General features: G+C 35.4%; 2 protein-coding genes across 5 annotated transcripts in view; one reads left to right on the forward strand and one right to left on the reverse strand.

Annotated features, from left to right (window-relative positions):
- Window positions 1-26,599, reverse strand: part of PDS5A (PDS5 cohesin associated factor A) — a 130,902-nt gene that overhangs the window by 50,968 nt on the left and 53,335 nt on the right. For all 4 annotated transcript variants that reach the window (XM_082632754.1, XM_082632753.1, XM_082632756.1 and 1 more), the window contains exons 6-16: window positions 24,083-24,209; window positions 21,194-21,274; window positions 19,161-19,301; window positions 15,759-15,874; window positions 12,752-12,846; window positions 11,709-11,854; window positions 8,605-8,756; window positions 7,131-7,244; window positions 4,580-4,661; window positions 3,311-3,359; window positions 2,940-3,079 (exon numbers count right to left, since the gene is read on the reverse strand). In XM_082632754.1, coding sequence (XP_082488880.1) covers window positions 2,940-3,079; window positions 3,311-3,359; window positions 4,580-4,661; window positions 7,131-7,244; window positions 8,605-8,756; window positions 11,709-11,854; window positions 12,752-12,846; window positions 15,759-15,874; window positions 19,161-19,301; window positions 21,194-21,274; window positions 24,083-24,209 — 1,243 coding nt within the window. The remainder of the gene's footprint in view (window positions 1-2,939; window positions 3,080-3,310; window positions 3,360-4,579; window positions 4,662-7,130; window positions 7,245-8,604; window positions 8,757-11,708; window positions 11,855-12,751; window positions 12,847-15,758; window positions 15,875-19,160; window positions 19,302-21,193; window positions 21,275-24,082; window positions 24,210-26,599) is intronic.
- On the forward strand, window positions 16,312-16,851 carry LOC309815305 (metallothionein-1E-like). Its single transcript, XM_082642011.1, has one exon. The coding sequence runs from the start codon at window positions 16,504-16,506 to the stop codon at window positions 16,687-16,689; it is 186 nt and encodes a 61-aa protein (XP_082498137.1). The 5' UTR covers window positions 16,312-16,503; the 3' UTR covers window positions 16,690-16,851.

Raw genomic sequence — 26,599 nt, forward strand, 5'->3', positions numbered from 1 at the left:
TAACACACTGTAGTCTCTACTGAAATATTTGCCTGCCTCTGTCACCTAAACAGCAACTTCGGTGAGAGAGCATGTATAATACAATTTACTAAATTATGTAATGAATTATAATGGTGTAGGCTTGTCCAAAGGACAAAATATACTTTGGACTTCTGAACACACAATGCATATCCAAATAATCCCGTAAGGAAGGTTTTTCTTTAAAGTATAGTCCGTGAACTACTCATCAGAATCACTTTGAGACTTTGCTAAAAGATGGAGATTCAGGACCCCACTCTAGACCTATTTTAATAATTCTTAGTGTTTGTCATGTATATGTAACATCATAAGAATTACTATTTATTTACATCCTATAGGGCAGCGCAGGGGACCCTCTAGTAGGCCGTACATAAAATTTAATTTTATCTTATTCATTTAACAATCCAATGAGGTTGATAATATTTATAGGTGAAGAATATGGGCTCAGAAATGCTGAGTAACTTATTAAAGGTCAAACTGGTAGTAAATGCTGAAATTCAAACCTAGGACTGTCTCAAATGTTGAATTAACAATATTCCTGGAAAATCTTAAAATCTGGGAACCATGGTCATAGGAAGATGCTAGAGGATAAAATAGCAAGCAGAGCTGAAGCTACGGCAAATAAGTGGTCCCCCACTAGAACCAAGGTGTGGAAACTCAAAACCTGAAGTCCAAAGAGAAAGCAAATCTATACAGCACATATTTCAATACCATTGCTCACCCTCTCACTATACCATCATGTATACTCACATTAATCTACAGTATGTGCCTATTCATATTCCTTGCTCAAAGTACTTTTGCTAAAATTTTTTAGGAATGGAATTGAAACAAAAGGGGAAAAAAACATCAGATCTCCACTCCTACTAACTGTTACTGAGGAAAAAAGGAATGTGGATATTAAAGGATATGTATAACTAATAACAATAGCCTTTGGGGAGAAGGACAAAATGATACAGATGTTCTGGGAAACAGCAAAACTATTCTAACGGTGGTTGTTTTCCTGAGCATTTAAAGGGTATTACAAATCCTACTTTACACATGAGAACATAGAGATAAAGTTAAATAGTGTGCTCAGAATACACAATGCTAATGTAAGCTAAGAGAGAAATTACTGTGAAACCATTTACCAAAGAAAATGAACTCAAAAAATACGAAGAGTAGAAATTTTCCCCTCTGGAATAGAGTTCTATTAGCCATTTGGTGGCCCATTTCTTAAATATCCTCAGAATAACCTCCCCTCCAAAAAGGTGTCATTACCATGCTCTTTCCAGTGCCAAGTCCAGTCCTCATCTCCACTTTCCTGCTTCCTACAATCAATTCATCCTGAGATGTTTTCCTTACAACATCTGTTTTACATATACATTTTGGACTTGGAAACTCTTAGATATTTCTGTTCTGACAAATAGTAGGAATTCATGTTAGTACCATTTCTCAAACTCAAGCTCAAGTCTTATTTTTCTCAGACCAAAAAATACCACTTGATTGTTCATTCTCAAGGTCCACATTTCTTGAGCAGTACTCAGTCTGTACTGGTTCTTGCAAACAATGAAATGTATAGAAAGAGCGCTACTGAGGGTCTGTGAGATCTGGACTCTACTTGCAGCACAGCCACTATAACCAGCTCTGAAAAACTGGATGAGAAACTTCATCTCTTTAAAATTCAATCCTTACCTGTAAAATGAAGTGGTTAAACCAATTCTCTCTGCGTTTTTTTCAAGCTATTTCATTCTATGATCAATTATATTAGTAGATGCCCAGCAGGATACAATATTCTGGAACTAGAATTCTAAATGCCGAAGAAGTAAATGAAACCTTTTAATGTTCTTAGCAAACCATCCTGTTCAGAAGTGCAAAGACCAAAGTATTCTGGGCACCTGGCACAAGCACATCCCTAGGCCCAGTGGAAGAGTCCACTGCTTCCTTCCCTAAACTGGCTTCCTCCCACCTGTTCCTGATTACTCCTCTTTTAAGATCCACTTAGAGACCCTATATCCCTACTAGACTGAAAAAAATACATACTCCACGTTCCCAGATGACTTTGTATATACATCTATTATAGTCCTTATCCCTTATCACATATTTAAGTAATTATCTTTCTAGAACAAAGTTAGACATAAATAACTGAAATGATTTTCTTTCTCTTATTCATCTCTGTAAGCCTGGTCGCAAGCATAGTGTTTGTCATATATGTGTAATACTATAGAAATACAATTTATTGAAATCCTAAAGGGCAGTCTAGGGCCATGTATCTATATAGGATATCTGTATCTATCTCCTCTTAATAATCCTGTGAGGTTGTTAACATGTAGAGATGAGAAAAATGAGTCTCAAAAATACTGAACAACTTACTAAAGGTCTCACTGGTAGTAAATGGTAAAGATGAAATTAAACAGAAACTGTCTCATAAAATGCTAAAGAAATGAATGGATGAATTTTTCCTTCCTGATATTGTCAACAACTGGTTTTCTCTATAAAATAAAGAGTCTAAGAATAGAATGAAGACAAAAGCCTAAATAGGAATTACCTTATCTATAAATGAGTATATGCCAACGTAACTATTGCTGATTTACCTACTAATACATGGGAGAAGAAAATACACACACACACACACAACACACAAAAGCATTTAGAAAATTCTTATTTACCTAATGAATGTCTACTAAATACAAAGCATTTTATCTTGCTCAATTCCTAGGATCAATCACCCTGGCTTAGTTCTCTAGTGTTTTTCCTGGAATTTGGCTGACGAGTGGTAAGTAAAGAGAACTAAATTGACCACAGATATACTCCTAGGTAATTCAGAGCTCACAATATTGTTAAACTCACACAAATAAAATAATTTATGTAAAGAAGGCTTTAATGAGATGTAAGTTTCTATAAGCAAAGCTAGGAGAGCAAATATAAAAGTATAATTTACTAACCACACAAACATCTGCCTGTTTGCACGAACAGGTTGGACTGATTAACAACTCCAACTGAGACCGCAGTTTTTCATCATCACCAAGGACTTGGTTAAATTTCTTCACAAAATCTTGTGCTTTCCCAGGGTCAGGCAAATTCTCTATAAAATTCAAAGAGAATCAATACTACAAAAGAAAAACCACTAAACTAAAAGCAAGCTGTCTTAAAAAATAATGCTGAGGTGCCAAAAGATAATCAGTCAATCTGGCTCTTAGAAATAAAATTATTAAGAAAAGAATTACTTTTTCTTACTTAGTATTAAATTGATAGTCCCCCTGGGTAAATTATTTGATGTCTACTATATATCTACAGAGTGAATAAACATACTCACTTGCTATGGTCATCAGTTTTCCAAACATGGCAGAACAGTTAGCCTCAGACTGAAATTTAAAACAAAAACAAAAGCTGTCACATGTGCTACCAAATTTCGGCAAGAAAACTATACTCAGTATTGTACACTTTTTTAAGTTAAAAAAAAATCCATCACAATATACCCACTAGAAAATGGCTTACCATATCTACACCCTATGTTGATAACAAAGAACTATGAAGTAGCAACAACTATTAAGTTAGCACAGATAGAATGAAAGGAGATGCCAGCAGGAAGTTATTTAAAAAATTTTAAAAGAGTATATAACTTTCATAGGAAAATTACCTTGCCAGGAGACTGAACAGAAGATAATGAAAACAATTATCATATCAAAATTACTGTGAAACCATACACCAAAGAAAATTGACTAAAGATGTGGAGAGCAGAAAAATTTTCTTTCTGAATAGAGTTCTATTAGTGATTTTGTGGCCCATTACTTAATATATCACCTCCCCTCCTACTGCCCTTTCCTCCATTACAACAAGAGTGTTATTTTATTATTGAGTCTGCATGGTCCCATGAACCACCTGCTTTTGTTAAAGTTTTGTTGGATCACGGTCATACCCATTCATTTATACACTATCTCTGACTGTTTCTGCACCACGAAGGCAGAGTTAAGCAGTCATGGAGACCGTATGGCTGGCAAAGCCTAAATTTTTCTATCTGGTCACTTACAAAAAAAAGTTCGACAACCCTTGCTTGGGCCACTGAGGGGTCTCTGTGTATGGTTCCCTGGCTAAGAACACCTATTCTAGCAAATATGTTTAGAAGTATATTAAGAGATTATTCAAATTTCTTTTCTCTACCTTCCAGAAAATGTTGGGCAGAATTTCTTTGTTAATTTGACTTAGGCATATTCAAAGGATTGATACCTGATTTGATACTGACTCTACAATAAAGGACCAAATCACAGAGCAAAAAACATTTATGACTTCTAATATAATTTTATATTAAGGTTTAATTCTAATGATTTGATAATTGATAAACTATAACTTCTTATTGTCTAAATACTTGATAAGCTGGAAAACACCATTTCTTTGCTCATGCTGGAAAATAAAATTTTGTTATATTCATGTGAAATGCAAATTTAGCTTGGATAACCACAGAAATTGTTAACTGACATGTGGAAAATAAAACACATGAAATACTTTTTGCTTGCTTCATTATATACGACTACAGAAAAATTAACAATGACTAAAACTGAATTTAAATAAAACATCATGAACCTACCGTAGGCTGCTTGTGCAAATCCAGTAGTTCTCGTACATGACTTCTAAGCATGTTCTGACACTTCCACATTTCATTGAGAGCCCTGTAAATAAAGTTATAAATATGAAAAAAAATACATAATATAACAATACTGGTCACTACTCAACCTTACTACTTTTCTTACACCATTCTTCTACATCTACCTAAAATTTTAAGCACCAGAAAATTTACTTATTAGGATTAACAGAATTTAGTTTACATTACTTAATATAAAGCTTCTTATGAGAGAAAATATTTGAGAAGTTTCTAAGGATGAACAGGATCGTGCCAGGTAAACTGAAGGAACTGAGTCATTCTAAGCAGAGGAAGCCAGAATGTTCTGCTACAAAGAGAGATAAAATGTCATCAAAGTCCATGGCACATATAGGAAAGTTAAAAAAAAAATTTATAGGCTTGGAGCACAGAATGTGATTGGGGGAGCATAAGGAAGCCGGAACATACAGTAGAAAAGGATCAGATCATGAAGGCCTTTTTATGCCAGGCTAAGGGGGTATGCATGAAGTGCATTTCAAAAAATGAATTTCTGAGAAATGATGTGGATTCAAAATGCTAAATTAAATTGAGTTTCTTTATTCTAGACTCTTTTCTCTCCACGAAAGCAGATTTTCTTCTCTCACAAACCCACTCTGTAATTTCAGGTGCCCACAAGACCTCTGGGAAATTAGTCTATCTCTGAGTACTCTTTGTCAAATATTTTGAAATATAAACAGAGATCAAGACCTTAGGCCAGGGGTTTACTACCTACAGTGAACATTATGAACCACTTTCAAATCCTTTTTTAAAATGATGGCTAATGTCTCCTAATAGGATGCACCAAGGATACGTCACTCTGTGGACTTTCTGCTGAAAATGCATAATCTTGATCCAATGATGAGGAAACACTGGATGAATCCAAACTGAGAGAACATTCTACAAAATAACTGGCCTAGGCAATACTCTTCTGGAAAATGTCAAAGTCATAAAAGACAAAGACAGACTGAGGAATGGTTCCAAATTAAAAAAGACTAGAGACATGACAATTAAACATGCAATGTGTAATCCTAGAAAGGGAAAAAAACATCCATAAAGGACATTATTTGACGATTGAAGAAATCTGAATGCACACTGGATTAGACAATATTTTATCAATGTTAAATCTCCTGATTTTCATAAAGGCACTCTAGTTATATAAAAGAGTATCCTTGTTCTTAGGGAATACACACTGAAGTATCAGAGGTAAAGGGATCCAATGTCTGCAAATTACTATCAATGCATCAGAAGAAAATACATATATAAAGTATGTGCAAATGGCAAATGATAAAAAGCAAATGGTCAAAAATTATGAATCTGGGGCTTCCCTGGTGGCGCAGTGGTTGAGAATCTGCCTGCCAATGCAGGGGACACGGGTTCGAGCCCTGGTCTGGGAAGATCCCACATGCTGCTGAGCAACTAGGCCCGTGAGCCACAACTACTGAGCCTGCGCTCCGCAACAAGAGAGGCCGCGATAGTGAGAGGCCCACGCACCGCGATGAAGAGTGGCCCCCACTTGCCACAACTAGAGAAAGCCCTCGCACAGAAATGAAGACCCAACACAGCCATAAATAAATTAAAAAAAAAAATTATGAATCTGGCTAAAGGGGATATCACAAAGCTTTGTTTTATTCTCACAACTTTTCTGTAAATTTGAAATTATAAGAAATTAAAGGCAATATATATATATATGTAAATGTAACAGCTGAGGTTCTTATTCAGAAAAATCAGAATTCTCAATGACAGGAGTTATTTAGTTTTTTTTTTTTTTTTTTTTTTTTTTTCTGTACGCGGGCCTCTCACTGCTGTGGCCTCTCCCGTTGCGGAGCACAGGCTCCGGACACACAGGCTCCGCGGCCATGGCTCGCGGGCCCAGCCGCTCCGCGGCATGTGGGATCTTCCGGGATCGGGGCACGAACCCGTGTCCCCTGCATCGGCAGGCGGACTCTCAACCACTGCGCCACCAGGGAAGCCCGAGTTTTTTAAAAGCTTTATTAAAGTGGAATGTCCACACATCCTAGGTGGCCTGGGATAGTTAAAGTTTATTCCAGTTGTCTGAACAAAATTATTACTAGTGCCTCCTTTCAATCTCAAAAATATCTCAGTTTGGACAATCAATCACATGGTTATTCTACATAGAAGTGATCTGGACATGCTCTCCTGACAAAGAACCAGTTCTTAGCTCTTAGGCTTAGTATGGTAAAGCTCCAATACTATGATTCAGATCCCAGTCAACAGGTGAACAAAAGATAATTTTGACATGGGGACTTCTTTGAATCCCTGAAACCATATTACTGGCTCAGTTGCCAAATATGCCTATGCATATAGGAATATTTTTGCTTTTAACTTAACCGAACTTATAAAAATTTTCTCTATAAATATTTATCTGAGGTTCTTGATTCAACCAGAAGAAGCAACAACCCTATCAACAATTAATTAAATAAGATGAAGTAATTTTATAAAATCTTCAAGAAATACTCCAATCACTTAAAAGGTAACTTACTTGACAGCATTTGGATCCAAACTAGCATATAAATAATACAAGCATTTCATTCTCTCTTCTGTTTCCAGGTTGTGGGGGACAAGATACTGAGCAAAGATTTTCTCTACCAACAGTCTACGAGGCAAACAAACAAAAAACCCAAGTAACACAGTTATTCTATTTGTTAGAAGCCACAGCCTTTTCATATTTTATCCACCTCATGCAAAGATATCATACCAATGATGATACTTATCTGTGAAAATACAATGGAAAAGATCAGTATGTGATCAATGCTTTCCCTTTCAAGTATGGCTATTTTAAAATTTAGAGCTACGGTTGCTATTTGTGGCTTTACATTTTATCAGTATGAAACATTTGTTCTAAAAGGGTTATATATTATTCCTAAGCACAGGGTGCTAGGCTGTTCTACCTGTTCTTCTTCATCAGTCTGGAGCTATAGCAAATTACTTAACATTACACATAAAGCTATGATCTCAAGAATAATTAATTCTCAAAAAAAAATTTTCCTTTGATTAGTTTGGCTCCTTTCCCATGTTGTCATTTAGTAAAATCAGGGGGCTCTTCCTTCATCTTCCTGAAAATTCAGCTTTTCTTATGCACATTTGTCTCCTTTCCACATTCTAAATTCCTCACCAATATTAAAATATCCTTCTTGCTAAGCTTATAATTATTATTCAACATCACTGGAACAAGAAAATTTAAGGGCTCTTCATTAGTCAATGAAATACATAATCGATCATGTCAAAGTAGTCAGTCTAACTCAATAAAACATTGCAAAGTATTTTGCAAAAACCGAAATCATTACTATAATCCAACAGAGAATTGTAAGTAACATTCAGAAAATGAAAACAATATAAGTTCTCATCTCAAGAAAATAATTTTTTAACCACGTATGGGGACGAATGTTAAACAGATATTGTGGTGATCATTAGGCAATATATACAAATATAGAATCATTATGTCATACACTTGAAATTTAATGTAATGTGTATGTCACTTATACCTCAATAAAAAAATACAGTAATACCTCTATTGGTACTTACAGTGTTGTAAAAAGGAAAAAATAACTAAGTTATTAAATAGTGCTACTTTGCCAGGCAGTGAGCTAGGGGGCATTACATTCATTATTTTATTTAATGCATAAGACAATTCTGTAAGAAAGGCTTATTATTACTCCTTTTTAGATAAAATCAAGTACACAGAAGTTAAATCAGCTGTGCATGGGCACAGATCTAATAAAGGGCAGAATGAACATTTGGTCTCTGGTCTGAGTCCAAATCTCATGCGTATTTCACTATTATTATGCTAACTCACAGTCTTAGCTGGAGTCTTATTTAAACATGGTATGTCTAAATATGTAGAAAGTGGTTTCTAAACTTAAGAGAAACTAATTATTATGAAAAAATTAAATAGAAATATTTAAAAATTAAAAGCACTTTTATATTCAACCATTTTACCAACATATTAGACTCACTTGTCATCGATGCTATTCTGATAATATATATGCAAAAGTTTGTCCTTTATCCAGCTGACTTTCTCTGCAGCTTCCTTTCCTGCTTCACCATGAAGACAGTATTTCTTATAAAGCTGAGCCAGACCCATCATAGCTTCTTTTCTTACTCGCCACTAGAAGGTATAAAGTTTATTGGATAAGCTAGATACCAAACTTTAGTACACAAATCTGCAAAAATTACCATTTCTTCACTAGGTTGCACAATGAGATTTATGTGTACATAGATTAGCACAATATTAATTTTCAAAAAAGGCAGACAAATCACTTAACCAACAATTTTGATTATCTTCCTTCCTATTTAGAAATCATCCAGTGCAAATACTACTAAATCATCTACCAATTTTTTATTTCTCTCAAAGCCAAGCAATAGTAAATCTTACAGAAGATTTCATTAGATTCTGTCTAAAAAAAAATTTGGCCAAGTTTTAGAAGTGATTAAAAAATAAAAGAGAAAGTGTATAATTCACTCTGCAAACAAAAGCCCTATCGTCTGGAATGTTTTGTCCTAGTTACATCCCTTTTGATATTAACTCAGAATAAGAAGAGCAAAATTTAGTATCAAGATCTTAGAATTACAAAGTTGGAAAGCACCTTAGTGATCATCTTAAGTGAACGTCCTTACTCTGTAGATTAAAAGGGCAAATTATTTACCTAGTCACATCCTAGTCCGTGAAAGATTCTTTGGGACTTAAAGAGATTGGAATGGTTTGTGAGGAAAGAAAGGTGGTGAGAGGAGAGTGGACAGAAAAGTAGACTATAAAAATCTAGAGTTAGAACAACAGTATGATCTAATAATAACCACAAGTTATTTGTCTCAATAACAAATCAGAGTATATGTATCTTTGGCTTATTTTTTTAAATAAATTTATTTATTTATTTTGTAGCTGCATTGGGTCTTCCTTGCTGCACGTGGGCTTTCCCTAGTTGTGGCAAGCGGGGGCTACTCTTGGTTGTGGTGCGTGGGCTCAGTAGCTGTGGCTCGCAGGCTCTAGAGTGCAGGCTCAATAGTTGTGGCGCACATGCTTAGTTGCTCCGCGGCATATGGGATCTTCCCAGACCAGGGCTCGAACCCGTGTCCCCTGCATTGGCAGGCAGATTCTCAACCGCTGTGCCACCAGGGGAGTCCCATCTTTGGCTTATTTAAGTTAATGCTTTCTTATAATTTTTTAGTATAATTTTCTCATTTGTATGCTATTTGGTAGATGAAATGAAATTCTGTTCCCATATAACAGGTAACAGATGTCTTTTGACATGTCTAACATGAAACGAAAGAATGTAAGCCATGAAATCAAAGATTTAAGTCCTGTCCCCATATTTTATAGAAAACAAAATTCAGAAAGGCTATACTCAAGGTCATTTAATTCATTACACCAAAAACCAGTTCCTAAAATGTACAGTAGGTGTTATTTGAATTATTAGACCATATCATACAGTCTCAGTTAGCAAGAATCATTTATTCAACTCTTCCTGAAACTATAAACAAACACTGACAGAAGTAGGAGTGAACTGTTTCCAAAAGGAGGAAGTAACACAAACGGCAATACCTGAAATCCGGTTTGGGAGTAGGGGGTGGGGGAGAGGGGGTAGTTAACAACTAACCAGTAGGGAGTGTCATTTCATTTAAATTAAAGCCAAGGGGAAAAAAAACTCTCAGAGTTAGAATTACTGACACAGTTGAACAAGTTAAATGGTGTCTACTTTATGTATCTGTCTCCTACGACTATTTCAAAAGAACTTAAAGAATGCATCTTGCTCCTAAGTGTCTATCGACAGATGAATGGATAAAGAAGATGTGGCACATATATACAATGGAATATTACTCAGCCATAACAAGAAACAAAACTGAGTTATTTGTAGTGAGGTGGATGGACCTAGAGTCTGTCCTACACAGTGAAGTAAGTCAGAAAGAGAAAAACAAATACCATAAGCTAACACATATATATGGAATCTAAAAAAAAAAAAAGGTTCTGAAGAACCTAGGGGCAGGACAGGAATAAAAACGCAGACGTAGAGAATGGACTTGAGGACACGGGGAGGGGGAAGGGTAAGCTGGGACGAAGTGAGAGAGTGGCATGGACATATATACACTACCAAATGTAAAACAGAGAGCTAGTGGGAAGCAGCTGCATAGCACAGAGAGATCAGCTCAGTGCTTTGTCTCCACCTAGAGGGGTGAGATAGGGAGGATGGTGGGGAGACGCAAGACAGAGGTGATAATGGGGATATATGTATACATATAGCTGATTCACTCTGTTATACAGCAGAGACTAACACAACAATGTAAAGCAATTATACTCCAATAAAGATGTTAAAAAAAGAATGCATCTTGCTATATCTCTGTAGCAAGATATTGCTTTTCTACCCTGAAATTATAGCTAAATTACATTGGTTTCAAGAGGGTAGCAGATTTTCAGCTATGCTTCAAATAAAATACCACACTGCAAAGGCAACCTTTGTTGAAGATGTTAATAAGTAACACATTTAATCAGCCTGCCTTGCCTGTGTATCTCTTACTCATGGTTGACACTTTCTTAGCAACTGCTACTACTGTTCTTAGTACTGCTTTTCTTTATCAACCCACGTTTTTAACTGCATCCACATGGAGGAAATTACACAAAAAGAATAGTAACTAAACATCATTTCGGCCCTTAGCTTAGCACAGCAATATGGAAACACCACTTTCATAGAAAGTGTGATATTCTAAGACAGTTACTTTTGAAGATGCTAACTATAAAAGAAATAAATACTGGTGATCAATCACTATTCTTCTGAAACTCATCATGTAAGTGAAAAGGTAAAATAAAACTTTAATTTAGCTGTTCTTTTTGTAAAGGTAGGCTAAAAAACCCATGCCTAAGATCTGAAAAGCTATAGAATCCAATGTATTCATTTGTAAAGATAATTAAAAGATACACAGGAAACATACAAAGTATTAGCTTTTTATTTGGTATTGTATTAGTTGACTTTCACACAGAAAAACTTTAAATAGAAAATAATTTCTATTGTATTTTGCTAACAATGTAAACACAGTAAATTATAAAACAATAAAATTCCTCAGATTTTACCCGTTTGTCCAGTGTTCTTTCTCTTACAAAGCCAAGTAGCTGATCATTTACTAAGGCAAGGTCTCTTTTGGCAGCTGTTATTATAGTAACAATGACATCATGACGAATAGCTTCTTCTGGATCATGTGATCTAACTTTCAAGTATTCTGAAATAGGAGAAAAAATTAAGCTAAATGTTAGGTATAATATTCATTATGTTCAGAATGACAAAAAAACCCTAATGCTTTTAAGTTTATGTCCATACTGGAACAATGATTGTAAAATGTAGCATAAATTTAAATTATTTAATTTTTGAGGTGGCAATACCCTACATAATAACAAAATAAACTATACCACACTATTTATTACTGTAAAGTCACACCTTAATAAAATATTTTATATCAACTATTCTGGAAAAGCCAAATCGGCACCTGAAATCAAATCAGCACCTAATTTAATACAGTTTAGAATTTAAGTTAACGATACATATTAAAAGACTTAAAATATAGTAAAAATGCTTATAGCAAGTTTGCTGATACGTATATATCTTCACATTACGCAACATAAAATAACATTCTGTGACCTCTAAAAAAAATCCTAAATAACTACGATACAAAGTTATTTCCTCTTTTTCGGTAAACAATATTTTGATAGCAGTTACTTTATTTGTTACAACCAAGTAAGTAGGTTTAAATGCTCTACTTCAAGTGAAGAATGAGAAATTCTAGTCTACTTCAGAAGAAATCATTTTCCCACCTATTATTAGATATGTTACTGTATTTATCACACAGATATAATGATTTGTGCCCAAACCCAGAGTCATAAGGAAGAGTCTACTTCCTCAAACTATGATTTCCAGAAAATTCCAAAGGATTACAATGTGAAGATTTCAAATGTAATTTTATTGTATAAACATGAAATCCCTTACTAGTAGTCCATGACTGATAGAGACCTGAAAGAGTGCCAGAGTGAAATCTATTCAGAAACCGAAGTTAAAGTCAAAGGCCACAACTAAAATGTATTTGTGTGATTACTCTCATACTTCAATAAACCAGCTACCTTACCTGTGAGATCCTTTGCTAAATCTGGGTGATTCATTAAACAGTGACTCGCAAATTTCACACTTTCTAATCTCACAGGAACGTGAATGTCATTGAATCTACATAGAAAAAGATTGCTAATGTTAGTTGTAAGGCAAAATAACTATTTTCAAATAAGGTATATCAACGCTACGTAAACACCTATAAACAACAACAGTTACTGATTATAAGATGTGTTGGTTTATTAAAATGACAGTTAACTTGTTCTGAAGGAAGAATATAAAGTAAAAAAGATACATAATTTCACAAGGATATTTTTTACAACAGGATTTTTTCACCATGCTAAAACAAAAACAGTATAAACACATCCCCCAACCCAAACTACCTTCACTGGGGAACCAAAAATTGGAGCTTAAAATTATGCTACAAAACAAAAAATAAATATTCAAAATGCACAAAATCTATTTGAAAGAAGTTAATAGGAGGAAAATACTAGAGGAATGTGAGGTAGAAAGCAAATCATATATGAGGCAGACACAGAAATTCAAAGATAAGTACATAAAATACATGTGCCATATTGCCTCATAGCAAAAAAGTTTCATATGGCTGGGACCAACCTGTAACTGCTATTTTAGGTCTAATATATTATAAGAACTTAATAATATGAAACTCAGTATGTAGATTCAGAACTGCATATAGTAAGGATAAGCTGAGAAACTCTCGTTTTAAATTTATTGGGCAAATTAAAAACATTTATTAATTATGAATAACGTGATTTTATTTACTTATTTTTTACCCCTTAATCTCCCTTACCCATTTCTTTCCTCTCCCAACCCTCTTCCCCTCTGGCAACCACCTGTTTGTTCTCCTTATCTATGACTCTGTTTCTGTTTTGTTATGTTTGGTCATTTGTTTTGTTTTTTAAATTCCACTATGTAAATAAAATCATACAGTATTTGTCTTTCTCTGTTTGACTTATTGCACTTAGCCTAATACCCTCTAGATCCGTCCATGTTATCCCAAATGGCAAAATTTCTTTCTTTTTTTATGGATGAGTAAAATTCCATTGTTTATGTATATACCACATCTACTTTATCCATTCATCTACTGACTGGGCATTTGGGTTGCTTCCATATCTTGGCTATTATAAATAATGTCACAATGAACATAAGAGCTAGTGCATGTATCTTTTCTGATTAGTGTTTTTATTTTCTTCAGATAAATAATAGTTCTATTTTTATTTTTCATCATTATTATTTTTTTTGGCCACACCATGTGGCTTGTGGGATTTTAGTTCCCCGACCAGGGATTGAACCTGGGCCCTTGGCAGTGAAAGCATGGAACCCTAACCACTGACTGCCAGAGAATTCCCAATAGTTCTATTTTTAAATGTTTGAGGAACCTCCAGACTATTTTACATAGTGGCTGTACCAATTTACATTGCCACCAACAGTACACAGTTCTCTTCTCCACATTCTTGCCAACACTTGTTATTTGTTGTCTTTTTTTTTTTTTTTTTTTTTTTTTGCGGTACGTGGGCCTCTCACTGTTGTGGCCTCTCCCGTTGCGGAGCACAGGCTCCGGATGCGCAGGGTCCGCAGCATGTGGGATCTTCCCGGACCGGGGCATGAACCCGTGTCCCCTGCATCGGCAGGCGGATTCTCAACAACTGCGCCACCAGGAAAGCCCTATTTGTTGTCTTTTTGATAACAGTCTTCCTGACAGGTGTGAGGTGATATCTCACTGTGGTTTCGACTTGCATTTCCCTGATGATTAGTGATATTGAGCATCTTTTCATATGTCTGTTGATATCTGTATGTCTTCTATGGAAAATGTGTATTCAGATCCTCTGCCCATTTTTTTTTTTTGCAGTACACGGGCCTCTCACTGTTGTGGCCTCGCCCGTTGCGGAGCATAGGCTCCGGACGCGCAGGCTCAACGGCCATGGTTCACGGGCCCAGCTGCTCTGCGGCATGTGGGATCCTCCCGGACTGGGGCACGAACCCGTGTCCCCGGCATCGGCAGGCGGACTCTCAACCACTGCGCCACCAGGGAAGCCCCCCTCTGCCCATTTTTAAATCAGGCTGCCTTACGTATGAGTTCTTTGTGTATTTTAGATATTAACCCCTTATCACATATATCATTTGCAAATATCTTCTCCCATTCAGCAGGTGGCCTTTTCATTTTGTTGATAGTTTTCTTCGCTGTGCAAAAGCTTTTTAGTTTGATGTAGTCCCATGTGTTTATTTTTGCTTTTGTTTCCCTTGCCTGAGGAGACACATCCAAAAGCATACTACTAAAACCAATAAGTGTGTACTATGTTTTTTTCTAGAAGTTTAACACCTAGAAAACTTCTAGAAAAAAACCAGATAGTACACACTAGCATGGATTGGACCATGATGTCTTCAGTCTCATGACTTATTTAAAAAATTTAAGACTCTGAACATTCTCAGATGCGAACTATTTATTCTAATGACATTATTTTAGCACACATAAAAAAGATTAAAACCTGTTATGTGGGTAAATAAGACAGAGCTTTCTTCATAAAGAATTTGTCGGGGCTTCCCTGGTGGCGCAGTGGTTGGGAATCTGCCTGCCAGTGCAGGGGACACGAGTTCGGGCCCTGGTCTGGGAGGATCCCACATGCCGCGGAGCAACTGGGCCCGTGCGCCACAACTACTGAGCCTGCGCGTCTGGAGCCTGCGCTCCGCAACAGGAGAGGCCGCGACAGTGAGAGGCCCGCGCACCGCGATGAAGAGTGGCCCCCGCTCGCCGCAACTAGAGAAAGCCCTCGCACAGAAACGAAGACCCAACACAGCCATAAATAAATAAATAAATAAATAAATAATAAATTAAAAAAAAAAAAAGAATTTGTCTTACAATTTACTCTCCAATAAAGACAGCAACACAGGTAGTAAAGACACAAACACATATCAAAGTTTTGATATGTGTGGTTTTAATCAAGTGCACCACATTCACTAGCCTCCAAGATATAAAAGTTAGAATCCACAGAATTGTTATGTTCTCTTACCGTCCAAGAAAACACTGCCACAGAGGACGATTCTGTGTTGCCAAATCGGAATCTTTAGAACCAAACAATTTAGCTAAAAGTCGAACAACAGCTAATCGCTCTTCTCCATCATTGCTCTAAGGGAAAAAAGAAAATAAAGCCTGAGGTTTATTCATCAGATTACAAAAAAATAACATGAAACATTTCTGAGAAGCTACAATTTCATTATTTCTGCTTAAAATGATGAGAACTTTAAAATATCATGTTCTCTCATTTACTGTGCAGAAGTTGACTTGATTCCATGTTAGATCATCAGGTTCTTTGCTCTTATTTCATACACTCCCAACTGTTAATTTATGCCTACTTCACTGCTTGTTTGCAATCTGTACAGATGCTGTAGAAACATGAAGATAATCATTCAATTCTAACATTCCGTAAGAGCCCTAGAAAAAAATTCTGTCAAGGGAAGAGCTACAAATAATTCCTGCCCTAATCCTATAATTGATCTGCAACATAAACCCATATCAATTAAGGTTTTGATATGTCAAGTTTTAATCAAGGTTCCCCTGCTGACTGGAGCACATGATACTGAATATTGTCATGATTCAGGAAAACTCATTTTAATAGAAGAGCATGAATCTTAAGAGTACCTAAAAGGTCAGGTGAACTGAACACTACAAAAAAGCAAAACTTGATATGCCCCCCACCGGACCAGTGAACCGGCTTCATCCCGTGCTTTGGACCTTGGGCCTCACTTCTCCTCCAGATGGACCCCAAGTGCTCCTGCCCCACTTGTGGCTCCTGCAGCTGCACTGGCTCCTGCACCTGCAAAGCCTGCAGATGCACCTCCTGCAAGAAGAGCTGCTGCTCCTGCTGCCCCGTGGGCTGTGCCAAGTGTGCCCAGGGCTGCGTCTGCAAAGGGGCCTCGGACAAGTGCAGCTGCTGTGGCTGATGTCGCGGAGAGCCTGCCCCGGGTGTCAAGAGAGCAACCAGGACAAACCTGCATTTTATCGTTTTTCATACAACCGGACCTGATGCTACATTCCTTTTTCTATGAAATATGTGAGTTGTAATAAAAGTTGTTGACTTAAAAAAAAACAAAACTTAAAGTTATTTTTTGATAGAGGCCTATTTTCTTATCCTGAATCAATATACTCTATAAAAAGTGTTCTAGTTTTCACTAGTGATGTCACGTCTTAATATAAATTAAGTTATTCTGAAACCATATGGTGCATGAAACTTTTTAAAAGTCACATATTCACTAGGAAAATAAAGGCAATAATGAAAAGTAGTTGCTAATTTTTAAAGTGTTCAAATATAATGTGTGTCTAAAGCAATAGCAGCAAGTCAATAAAAAAAAATATTTATGGGAAAAGACAGTAAGTGAAAAAAGAAAAATGACTACAGGATATCATCTTTTCCTTAAGAATGTCTCAACTCTCAGGGATAGGGGTTTTGTGGTTAAAATAGGCACACTTACTAAACAAAGATAAAAATGAAAATTCAAGCTTTAACACTTATAACTACAAAAATGATTTTCTTTCACAAAGTTTTTCTCAAGCAATGTGACTACAATGCAGATTAGTGATGCCTTTTGGTAAGTAAGTCCAACTGAGTAGCCAACATGATTTATTATTTTAAAGAAAAATCAATCTATCCCTTAAATGTCAAACACTAGAAAAACTGGAAATTTTACTTTACTTGAAGGTGACTACTTTAGTAGCTTAGTGATTATTTCAAATGTGACATTTCACATCTATGTAACTTAACTACTGAAATAAAATTAAATGAAAACTTGCTCCCACCCTCTGCCTTTTTTTTCCTTTTTTTTTTTTTAATTTAAATTTTTGGCTGCACTGGGTCTTCGTTGCGCACGGGCTTCCTCTAGTTGCGGAGAGGGGAGGCTACTGCGGTGCACGGGCTTCTCGTTGTGGTGGCTTCTCTTGTTGCAGAGCACGGGCTCTAGGCACACGGGCTTCAGTAGCTGTGGCTCGCGGGCTCTAGAACACAGGCTCGGTAGTTGTGGCGCACGGGCTTTGTTGCTCCACGGCACGGGGGATCTTCCCAGACCAGGGCTTGAACCTGTGTCCCCTGCAATGGCAGGCAGACTCTCAACCACTGCGCCACCAGGGAAGCCACCCCCTGCCTTTTTTGATTTTTAAATATGTTCTCTGAGTGAGGTTGGAATATGATGATAGTGCTGGTAATTTTTTTCTGGTACAAAAATCATTTGGTGTCTCTGATGTACAGCTGTTATTAGTAATCTATACCAAAGTGAAAATTATCTCATTAAGATATTACCTAATACATTGTTTGAATACAAATATATATATATATATATAATGTTAATTAAAATAATGGGTAAAATGAGAAATTCTGCATTAGTAATTTACCAGTGACTTTCTGAAAGAAATTCAAATGGCCACCTAGTTTTTATTTTTCTTCAACCTTAGTTGAAAAAGGTAACCACTCTGTTACTGCTTCTAATTACAAAGTAACTGATTCAGAACAATTCTCTGTAAAAATTTTCTAAAACCAAAATAAAGCAATTATGACTGTTTTATAATGTTTTAAATTGGTGAATAAATGTAAATGTCTATCTCTGCCTAACATGAAAAAAGTCTTAAATATAAAATGTGGCAAATTTTCTGACTATAGCAAAGCTGCTAAGTAGCACAACTCCAGAGTATCCCTTAAAACATAAGAGATAATAGCACTCTATGGACCCACACAGTGGACAGTGTATACAGTTGCATGCTGTGGCCCAGTATAAAGCAAAATCAAACAAACTGTTATGTTGAAGCATTTTCTCAAGTATTTTTATTGTCCTCAGAGGACTGTAACCTAGGACTTTCAACTATAAAAGGCTGTAGCTATATGATTCAGGGATATAACTACAGAAAATCGCCACAGCTATAAAAACTTCCTAGGCTATCTGCTTAGCACACACTGGTGACTCCAAAGGGGGCACCCTAATTATATATAGATAGTACCTAAACTACTCTGAACCTCACGAGCCACAACTACTGAGCCCACGCACCACAACTACTGAAGCCTGCACACCCTAGAGCCTGAGGCTGTGCTCTGCAACAAGAGAAGTCACCACAATGAGAAGCCCGAGCACCACAACAAAGAGTAGCTCCTGCTCGATGCAACTAGAGAAAGCCCATGTGCATAACTGAATCACTTTGCTGTACACCTGAAACTATCAACTATATGTTGATAGTTTGATCAACAAACTATCAACACTGCTAATCAACTATACTCCAATATAAAATAAAAAGTTTAAAAAATGCATATCTTAACCAAATATAAGAAGATAAACTGAACTCACATTTTATTCTTTTACAGTTAGAGAAAAACAATATGATATATATTTTTCTCTTAAATGTTAAAGGGCTTAGAAATTATAGTCAGTCCTACCTTCAGTTTGAATTCAAGCTGCGGCATGACAGATAATAATAAATGAGGATCTATAGCAAAAAGTTCCTGAATCAGATCAAATACATGTTCTGACAAATCACTTACTGATGATCTTCCCAGCACCAGGACTTGATTGAAAAACTACAGGAGATAAACACAAAAATAAAATATCCGTTTCATTTAAAAACTTGGATAGGCTTTTAATAAACATGTTAAAAGAAAACTATATAATTAGGCATTCCATATACAAGTGAAGGTGATGAAAAAGAACAGATGTTTAAATTACTAATATATATGATAGGACAGTCCACCAAAACAGAAGAAATAAACCTTTAAATATCATCAAATTATGAATGTTACATGAAAGAGATAAAAAGTAATTGAGTTGTTAGCTTTCTTTCAAATTAGGATGACAATTCTAGGAATCTTAACTTTCATTAAAACAAAACAATTTAGATAGTTTATGTAATGTATTATAGAGAATTTTATAGAGAAATTTCCTTATAGCACAGAAAATTTTTAAAAGTCTCAATCTTTTAGATTTTTATTTAAGCTTGAGGATTCTATTAGTTTAGTAATAAGGAATAATTGAAGGTGGAGGATGAGTTGTTTTTTTTAAGGTACCCAGAAAGTCAAAAACACTGTAACTCTGAGGACAAAGAGAAGGAAAATGTGATGATACAAAGGCTGATAATTTAAAAGAATTCTAGGAAAAAGAAACAAAGAGAATATAATATAAAAGCACAAATTAAAAGATACCTCCAATCCTTGCCAACACACATAAACTTAGAAAAAAAATATTAAATGTAAAAATGCTACAGAGGCAGCTGTATGCAACTAATTTGAGCATATGTTTTTGGTAGTATCATCAAATGATATATTTCTTTTGAAAAGCAACACACATTAAGAGTTAGAAAACATTAATATTTATTACACAGACCTTGAAAAGAGTAAGGAAAATAGTTTTAACAAAATTAAAAAGTATACATGCACACACAAATAAGCACAGAACAAATTCTGAAAGGATACATGAAAATCTATTGGTGATGCCTATTTCTGAGAATTATGACTAGGGTATTCAGGGTTTGAAGAGAGACAATTTTCACTGTATACTCTTTTGTACTACTTGAGAAAACATTTTTTTTTACCACGTTTAAGTATTTATTTAGTAATATAAATAATAATTCATACCATTTAAATTAACAGACTCTCACTTGGGTTTTTATATGTAGAAAATAATTAAATGATAGATAAATGCTACAAAGATAGTTACTAAAGATAGTTACTAAAGGAAAACACTGAAAAAATCTAAATGCGAGGCAAGAGAGAAATGATGAGGTAAATTATATGTGAATTCAACGGAACATTTATAGTCATTCTTATCATAAATAAAAAAATATCAAAATATGGAAATAGATATATAAATGAAGACAATTCAAAGTTTTATATAGTATATGAAAAAAATAGGTAGGAGTTTGAGCAAATGTTCAATAATGAAGTTGCTACATTAAGGTAGGAGAACTATAATTTCTCTTTTTCCAAAATTATTTATTGATTTTTTTAGTTAAAGAACAAAAAGGAAAAGAAAAAACTTCTATTCAATAAAGTAAAAAAAAAAATTTATTACTTTATAACAATTTAAGAGGGCAAACCAAAAAGGTTCAGAAGAATGGCCTAGAGACATGAAGAAGAATATAGAGAGCCATAGATAAAGATGAAAGGAGAAAGTGAAAGAGATCAGCATATCCCGGAGATAAAAAGATAAATACAAAGGCAGTAGAAGAAAAGAGTAGGAATTGTAGACAAATTTTCATAAAATAACATCCTCCCATCTTATACCATTTAAAAATAATGTCTAAAGCTTACAAACTTATGCTGCATTTCGTTACATTTAGACATATCAGTTTTTTATATATTTCTTATAAAAAGATGAAACTGTTTACAGGCTAAATAAGCCTTTATGTGAAAGGTTTCAATAAATTAGTACAATGGATTAAGAACTATATAAAAAAAATACAGGCAGAAATACATACATTGGCAATGCATGCCTCAATAGTCTGGACTGTCCTTTTCAACAGGACTTTTGCGAGGTCAAAGGACTGTTTATTTAAGTTCTGAAACACAATAAAAATATGCAAAGTTACAAATGAATTAGTGAATTTATGATCTAGATAGCAACATTAGAACACCAAAGTCTTCAAGTCCACAAAATATGAAGCAAAAAATGTAACTCAACTCAAGGTTTTACCCAATATCTGCTAGTCAAGTGGTCATAAATGCAGAAGTTGCAAATAGCACAACCATGAATCAAAAACTAAAATACATTAGATAATTAGCCAAAAGCCCAACCCTATATTAAGTTTAGTTTTACTAAACTCAAAATGGACCTAAGACTTTTTGGTTTTGTTTGTTAACCAATTTGAACTGGCAATCACACCCATGTATCCTAATACACACACACACACACACACACACACACACGCACGTACGCACACACCCCTTTCTAACCCACAATCCTCAGTATTTCACCGTCTAATCAACGTCTGTTCTGAGCAAGAGTGGACCTGGTAAGTGTTTCAGGTAAAATTCTCAGTCAATTATGTTTTTAAAACGCTAAATACTGTCTTCACTCCTCAAGATTCCCAATGCATGGTAACAAATTAAAGGGTCTGAGGAAGCCTATAGAAAAGACATATATTTAATTTTTAAAAACTTACTGAAAATGGAATTCTTGTGTTGAACAGTCCCCAATAACATCTCTACACTTTGCAGTTTTAGACCAACCTGAGATTCACTGACCATCATCTCGCACCTATCCCCCAAAAAGGCAAGGATATCCCATACTCTAGGTTAGTAGTCAGCAAACTTTTTATGCAAAGAGCCAGATGGTAAATAGTTTAGGCTTTATTAGCCAGCCATATCGTCACCACTGCAACTACACAACTCTGGCTGTTGTAGCAGGAAGCAACCACGGACAAAATGAAAACAAATAAGCATGGCTGTGTTCAAATAAAACTTTATTTACATAAATAGGCAGTGGGTCAGATTTGGTCTACAAGCTGTAGCTTCCTGACACTTGCTCCAGGTTTTTATTCCATTGGCAAGAGGATAAGATTATCTCAAAATTAAGGCAACCTTGGAGGAAACAAATAGGTGAGGGAGATTAAGATACAAACTTCCACGTGAAAAATCAATGAGTCACAGATATGAAATGTACAGAATGAGGAACATAAGTCAATAACTATGTAATATCTTTATATGCTGATATATTGTAACTAGATATAGGTGAGCATTTTGAAACGTATAGAAATAGTGTGTAACAGGAATTAACATAGTGTTATGTAGGTCAATTATAAAAAAAGAGATCAGATTTGTAGTTATGGCGGGGGGTTGGGGGGGCAGAATTGGATGAAGGCATTCAAAAGGTACTTCCAGCTATGAGGTAACAAGCACTAGGGATATAATGTACAACATGATAAATCTAATTAAAACTGTTGTATGTTATATACGAAACTTGTTAAGAGAGTAAATCAATCCTAAGACTTATTTCATCCACAAGAAAAAAAATTTTTTCCTATTTCTTTAATTTTTTATCTATGAGATGATGGATGTTCACTAAACATTTCATAATGTTTAAATTAAATGAAATAAATCATTTCATAATATAAGTCAAATCATTAAGCTGTGTATACCTTAAACTTATACAGTGCTGTATGTCACTTATATCTCGATAAAACTGGAAGAAAAAAATTAAGGCAACCTTTCTATTTCCTAAAAAGGTATATTTCCTACTCATTAAAAATAACCTCTAACTAGAATACAAACACCAAATACACTATTCCTCAAAAAGTTTTTCCTTTCTTATTTTGCCTGACATATACCCCCTATGCCATACTCTCAAAATTTTGACCAATTACAGACTCATTTGAATTAAAAAAATGCAAATAATATATAGTGAGTAAGGAGAAAAATTTATAATTGACTGCATCTTACTGTGAATAAGTATCATTAGATACATCTTCATTTAACATCTGATAATAGGTCACTGAACAGTCAGAGGAAAAGGGCAGAAGAGTAAATATCAACAGTGGGGTAGGGCTTCCCTGGTGGCGCAGTGGTTGAGAGTCCGCCTGCCGATGCAGGGGACCCGGGTTTGTGCCCCGGTCTGGGAAGATCCCACATGCCGCGGAGTGGCTGGGCTTGTGGGCCATGGCCACTGAGCCTGCGCATCCGGGGCCTGTGCTCCGCAACGGGAGAGGCCACAACAGTGAGAGGCCCGCATACCGCAGAAAAAAAAAAAAAAAAACAGTGGGGTAGGCCTGAGTCCACCCCAGAGGGGGAGCTGGTGGGGAGCTAAGTCCTTGTTTCTTAGGGGGAGCTAGCAGAGAGAAACAGAAAAGGAAGTGGAGAGGAATATACAGCTCTGAATCATCCTTTTCCCCTTAACATTAACCACATAGTTCCCACTTCTGCCCAAATCTTTTTCTGAAAGTGCCTAAGAAAAATGTAGGACATGGGTTCTGAGAAGAAATACAAATTCCTACACTCTACATCTATGTTACAAAGGAATAAATACATTTTCTTTTCCAAAACAAACAAACAGCAACTAACCAAGACAGTACTCCAATCCCTTGTAATTTCTAGATTAGATATGTGTGGTCAATCAATCTGGAACATTTTTAGTTTTCCAGAGAATAGGCAGCACTTAATTGAATGAAAATCTTCCACAATATATTAATCAATATATCTTCTAAAGATAACAATAGCTATAAGACCAATATGTGTTACTCTATTTTATTTGGGGCTGGAGAATGATAATGGGAATAATTACATGGGATTGCAAATGGTGAAAAACAATTATTTTTCACATGTGTAGTACTACCATTAAATATTAACCTTTAATATCTTCATACTATACAGACCTTATGTGCAGGAATGAGGTTAATAAGAATGGAGTCCAATAATTCTTGAGTAACTCCATCACCTTCCATGATGATAGAACTCATCAAGTCTAGCATGTGCATTTGTACCTTCTTATTGTGGCTATTGCTTTAAAAAAAGAGGAAGAAAAAAAAGACAAAAAAATTAGGCTTACAAAAGAAAATTAAACTTCCGAGTTTAAAACAACTATCTCAAATGTAAAAGGATTTTCACCTGATTGAGGGAACCATGCCAGTAATGGCAAAGAAACTTTGGCTGCTCTATATTTACTTTCTCCCTTTGTTGATTATTAAAACAGCTACTGAGATATCATTGTAAAGTATTTTACAAAAACAAAAACCTTAAAATTTAATTAAGCACCTATACAATTAGAATTCAAAGAGTGAGTTAAATTCAACTAAACAAAAATGTCAACTTCAAAGAAAGGACATCTTTGCTTACATGCCCCTGGATTTTAAAAGGTGATAAAATTTTAAGTAAGGAGACAAAAAAAATGTACAGGATAATGAAGGTAGGCAATTTTTCATCCTTTTTATCCTTTTTGATCTTAATAATTCCCCCAAATAAGGCAGAACTATAAACACACAAGAGAGCCAAAGTCAACACTTCTATATCTTTGCCGCTGGACTTTTTAGTTCAACAATACTGAAAACCCAAAGTCTGATATAAAATGCTTACCAGAACTTATCACTAGAAGGTTCTGAAAATGTCATCCTGTTATCTCTCAAAGAATTTCAAATGAATGAAAAATCAACAAGGTAAAAAGCCAAGAATCAGTTTCAGTCCTGCTTCCTTAGCCAGTATAGAGTCAATGTGGGCCTCCTCAGTAAATATCTCTACTGCTGATACAAACTTACCCAAAAAGACTGGCTACAAAATTGTTATAAATTAGTAGAGCATCTAGGTTTCTCCCTCTCTGACTGCATCTTAACTAAAGACTTGACCTATCCATTTTCACATTTATCAGAATACATATGCAAAGACAAATCAAGATAATGATATAACTTAGTTGCACTACTACAGACACAGGGAAGTTTAAATTAAGACTAAACTAAATGTTATTTCATTTATGTATTTCTTACCTATTATTTTTAAAAAATTAGTTTGAAGTAATGTATAATACACCTGTTGGACACTTAGTTGTAATATCAAAGATGAAAAAATTTATAAAGTTGGTAGAAAAACTGTCCCATCGTTAGATACACAGTTTTCTACAGTGTAGAAAGATACCCCTTTTAGAAAGATACCCCTTTTGCATATCCTCTCTTAAATATCTTGTTTACTATAGGCCAAGACTGTGAAAGATCAATTATACAGTGGGATGTGTGTGTGTGGTAGGAGGTGAAGAAGAACAGATATTCAGCTTGATGCAAAAGAATGAAGAGAGTATATAGCTCTCAGATCCATATGCACTTGAGGATAGGAAAGGAGTGAAGGAAAGAGAAATGAAAAATGGACTTAAGAATTATTTCCACAAGTTCCAGCCCAAGCTTCAATAATAGGGGTAAGATTTACTCTCCTACTTGAACAACTAAAAAACTGGACAAAATATAAGAAATAACAGTTTTCAGATATCAGACATTATACACATGCTGCTGAAAGAAGGGAACAATTTTCCCAGCTTACTTTTCCTACTTGGTAAAGTTTCCAGGCTTCAGTGTGGGAAGAGAAGATCCTAGCAGAGCCTAATGGTTTTCCTGAGTCTGGGGTGACTACAGGGCAGAATACCAGAGGGGAGAGAGCTACTCAGAGAGCAAGCTCACAGAGGGTACCCCCGCTCCCCGAGTCTTCAGGTGCTTAGTGATTAGCACATGCAGGTGAGGAAATTTCTTGAGTTTGGGGAAGGTACCACCTGAAAGGAGTAGAGGGAATAATTCCCGGAATTCATACAGGTCTTAACAATGTGCATGTTCCAACTACAGTGGAAAATCTTATAACTCACAGGGCATCTAATAGAGTAATCAGAAGGGTAAACCCACATATCCAAGCAGCTCTATGAGCTCCATCCACAATGGGACATCAAAATCAAATTGTTTAAAACCAGTAATACAGAGAAAATCTTAGGTGGGTAGAGAAAAAGAAGATCCATTATTTACAGAGGAACAAAGATTTAAAATGACAAAACATCATTAGAAACAATGCAAGCCAGAAAAAGATGTAGGAAACATCTTTAACAGTACTGAAAGAGAAAAAAAAAAAAGTCTATTAACCTGAAATTCATACCATGAAAATAACTTTCAAAAATGAAGGTGGAATAAAAGACTTTTTCAGACATATAAAAACTGAAAGAAGTCTATCAACAGTAGCCCTGAACTATAGGAAATGTTAAAGGAAGTCCTTCAGAGTAAAGTAAAATAATACCAGATGGAAATCTGCATATATGCGAAGGAATGAAGAATACCAGATATATGGTAAGTGTGTCAGTAAATACAAATTAATAAACTCCTCTATCAAAAGGCAAGTCCTTTATTTACTGATACTTCATTGCGAATTCTTTC

The sequence above is a fragment of the Mesoplodon mirus genome, assembly GCF_964341445.2.
Source record: "Mesoplodon mirus genome assembly, chromosome: 2".
NCBI lineage: Eukaryota > Metazoa > Chordata > Mammalia > Artiodactyla > Ziphiidae > Mesoplodon > Mesoplodon mirus.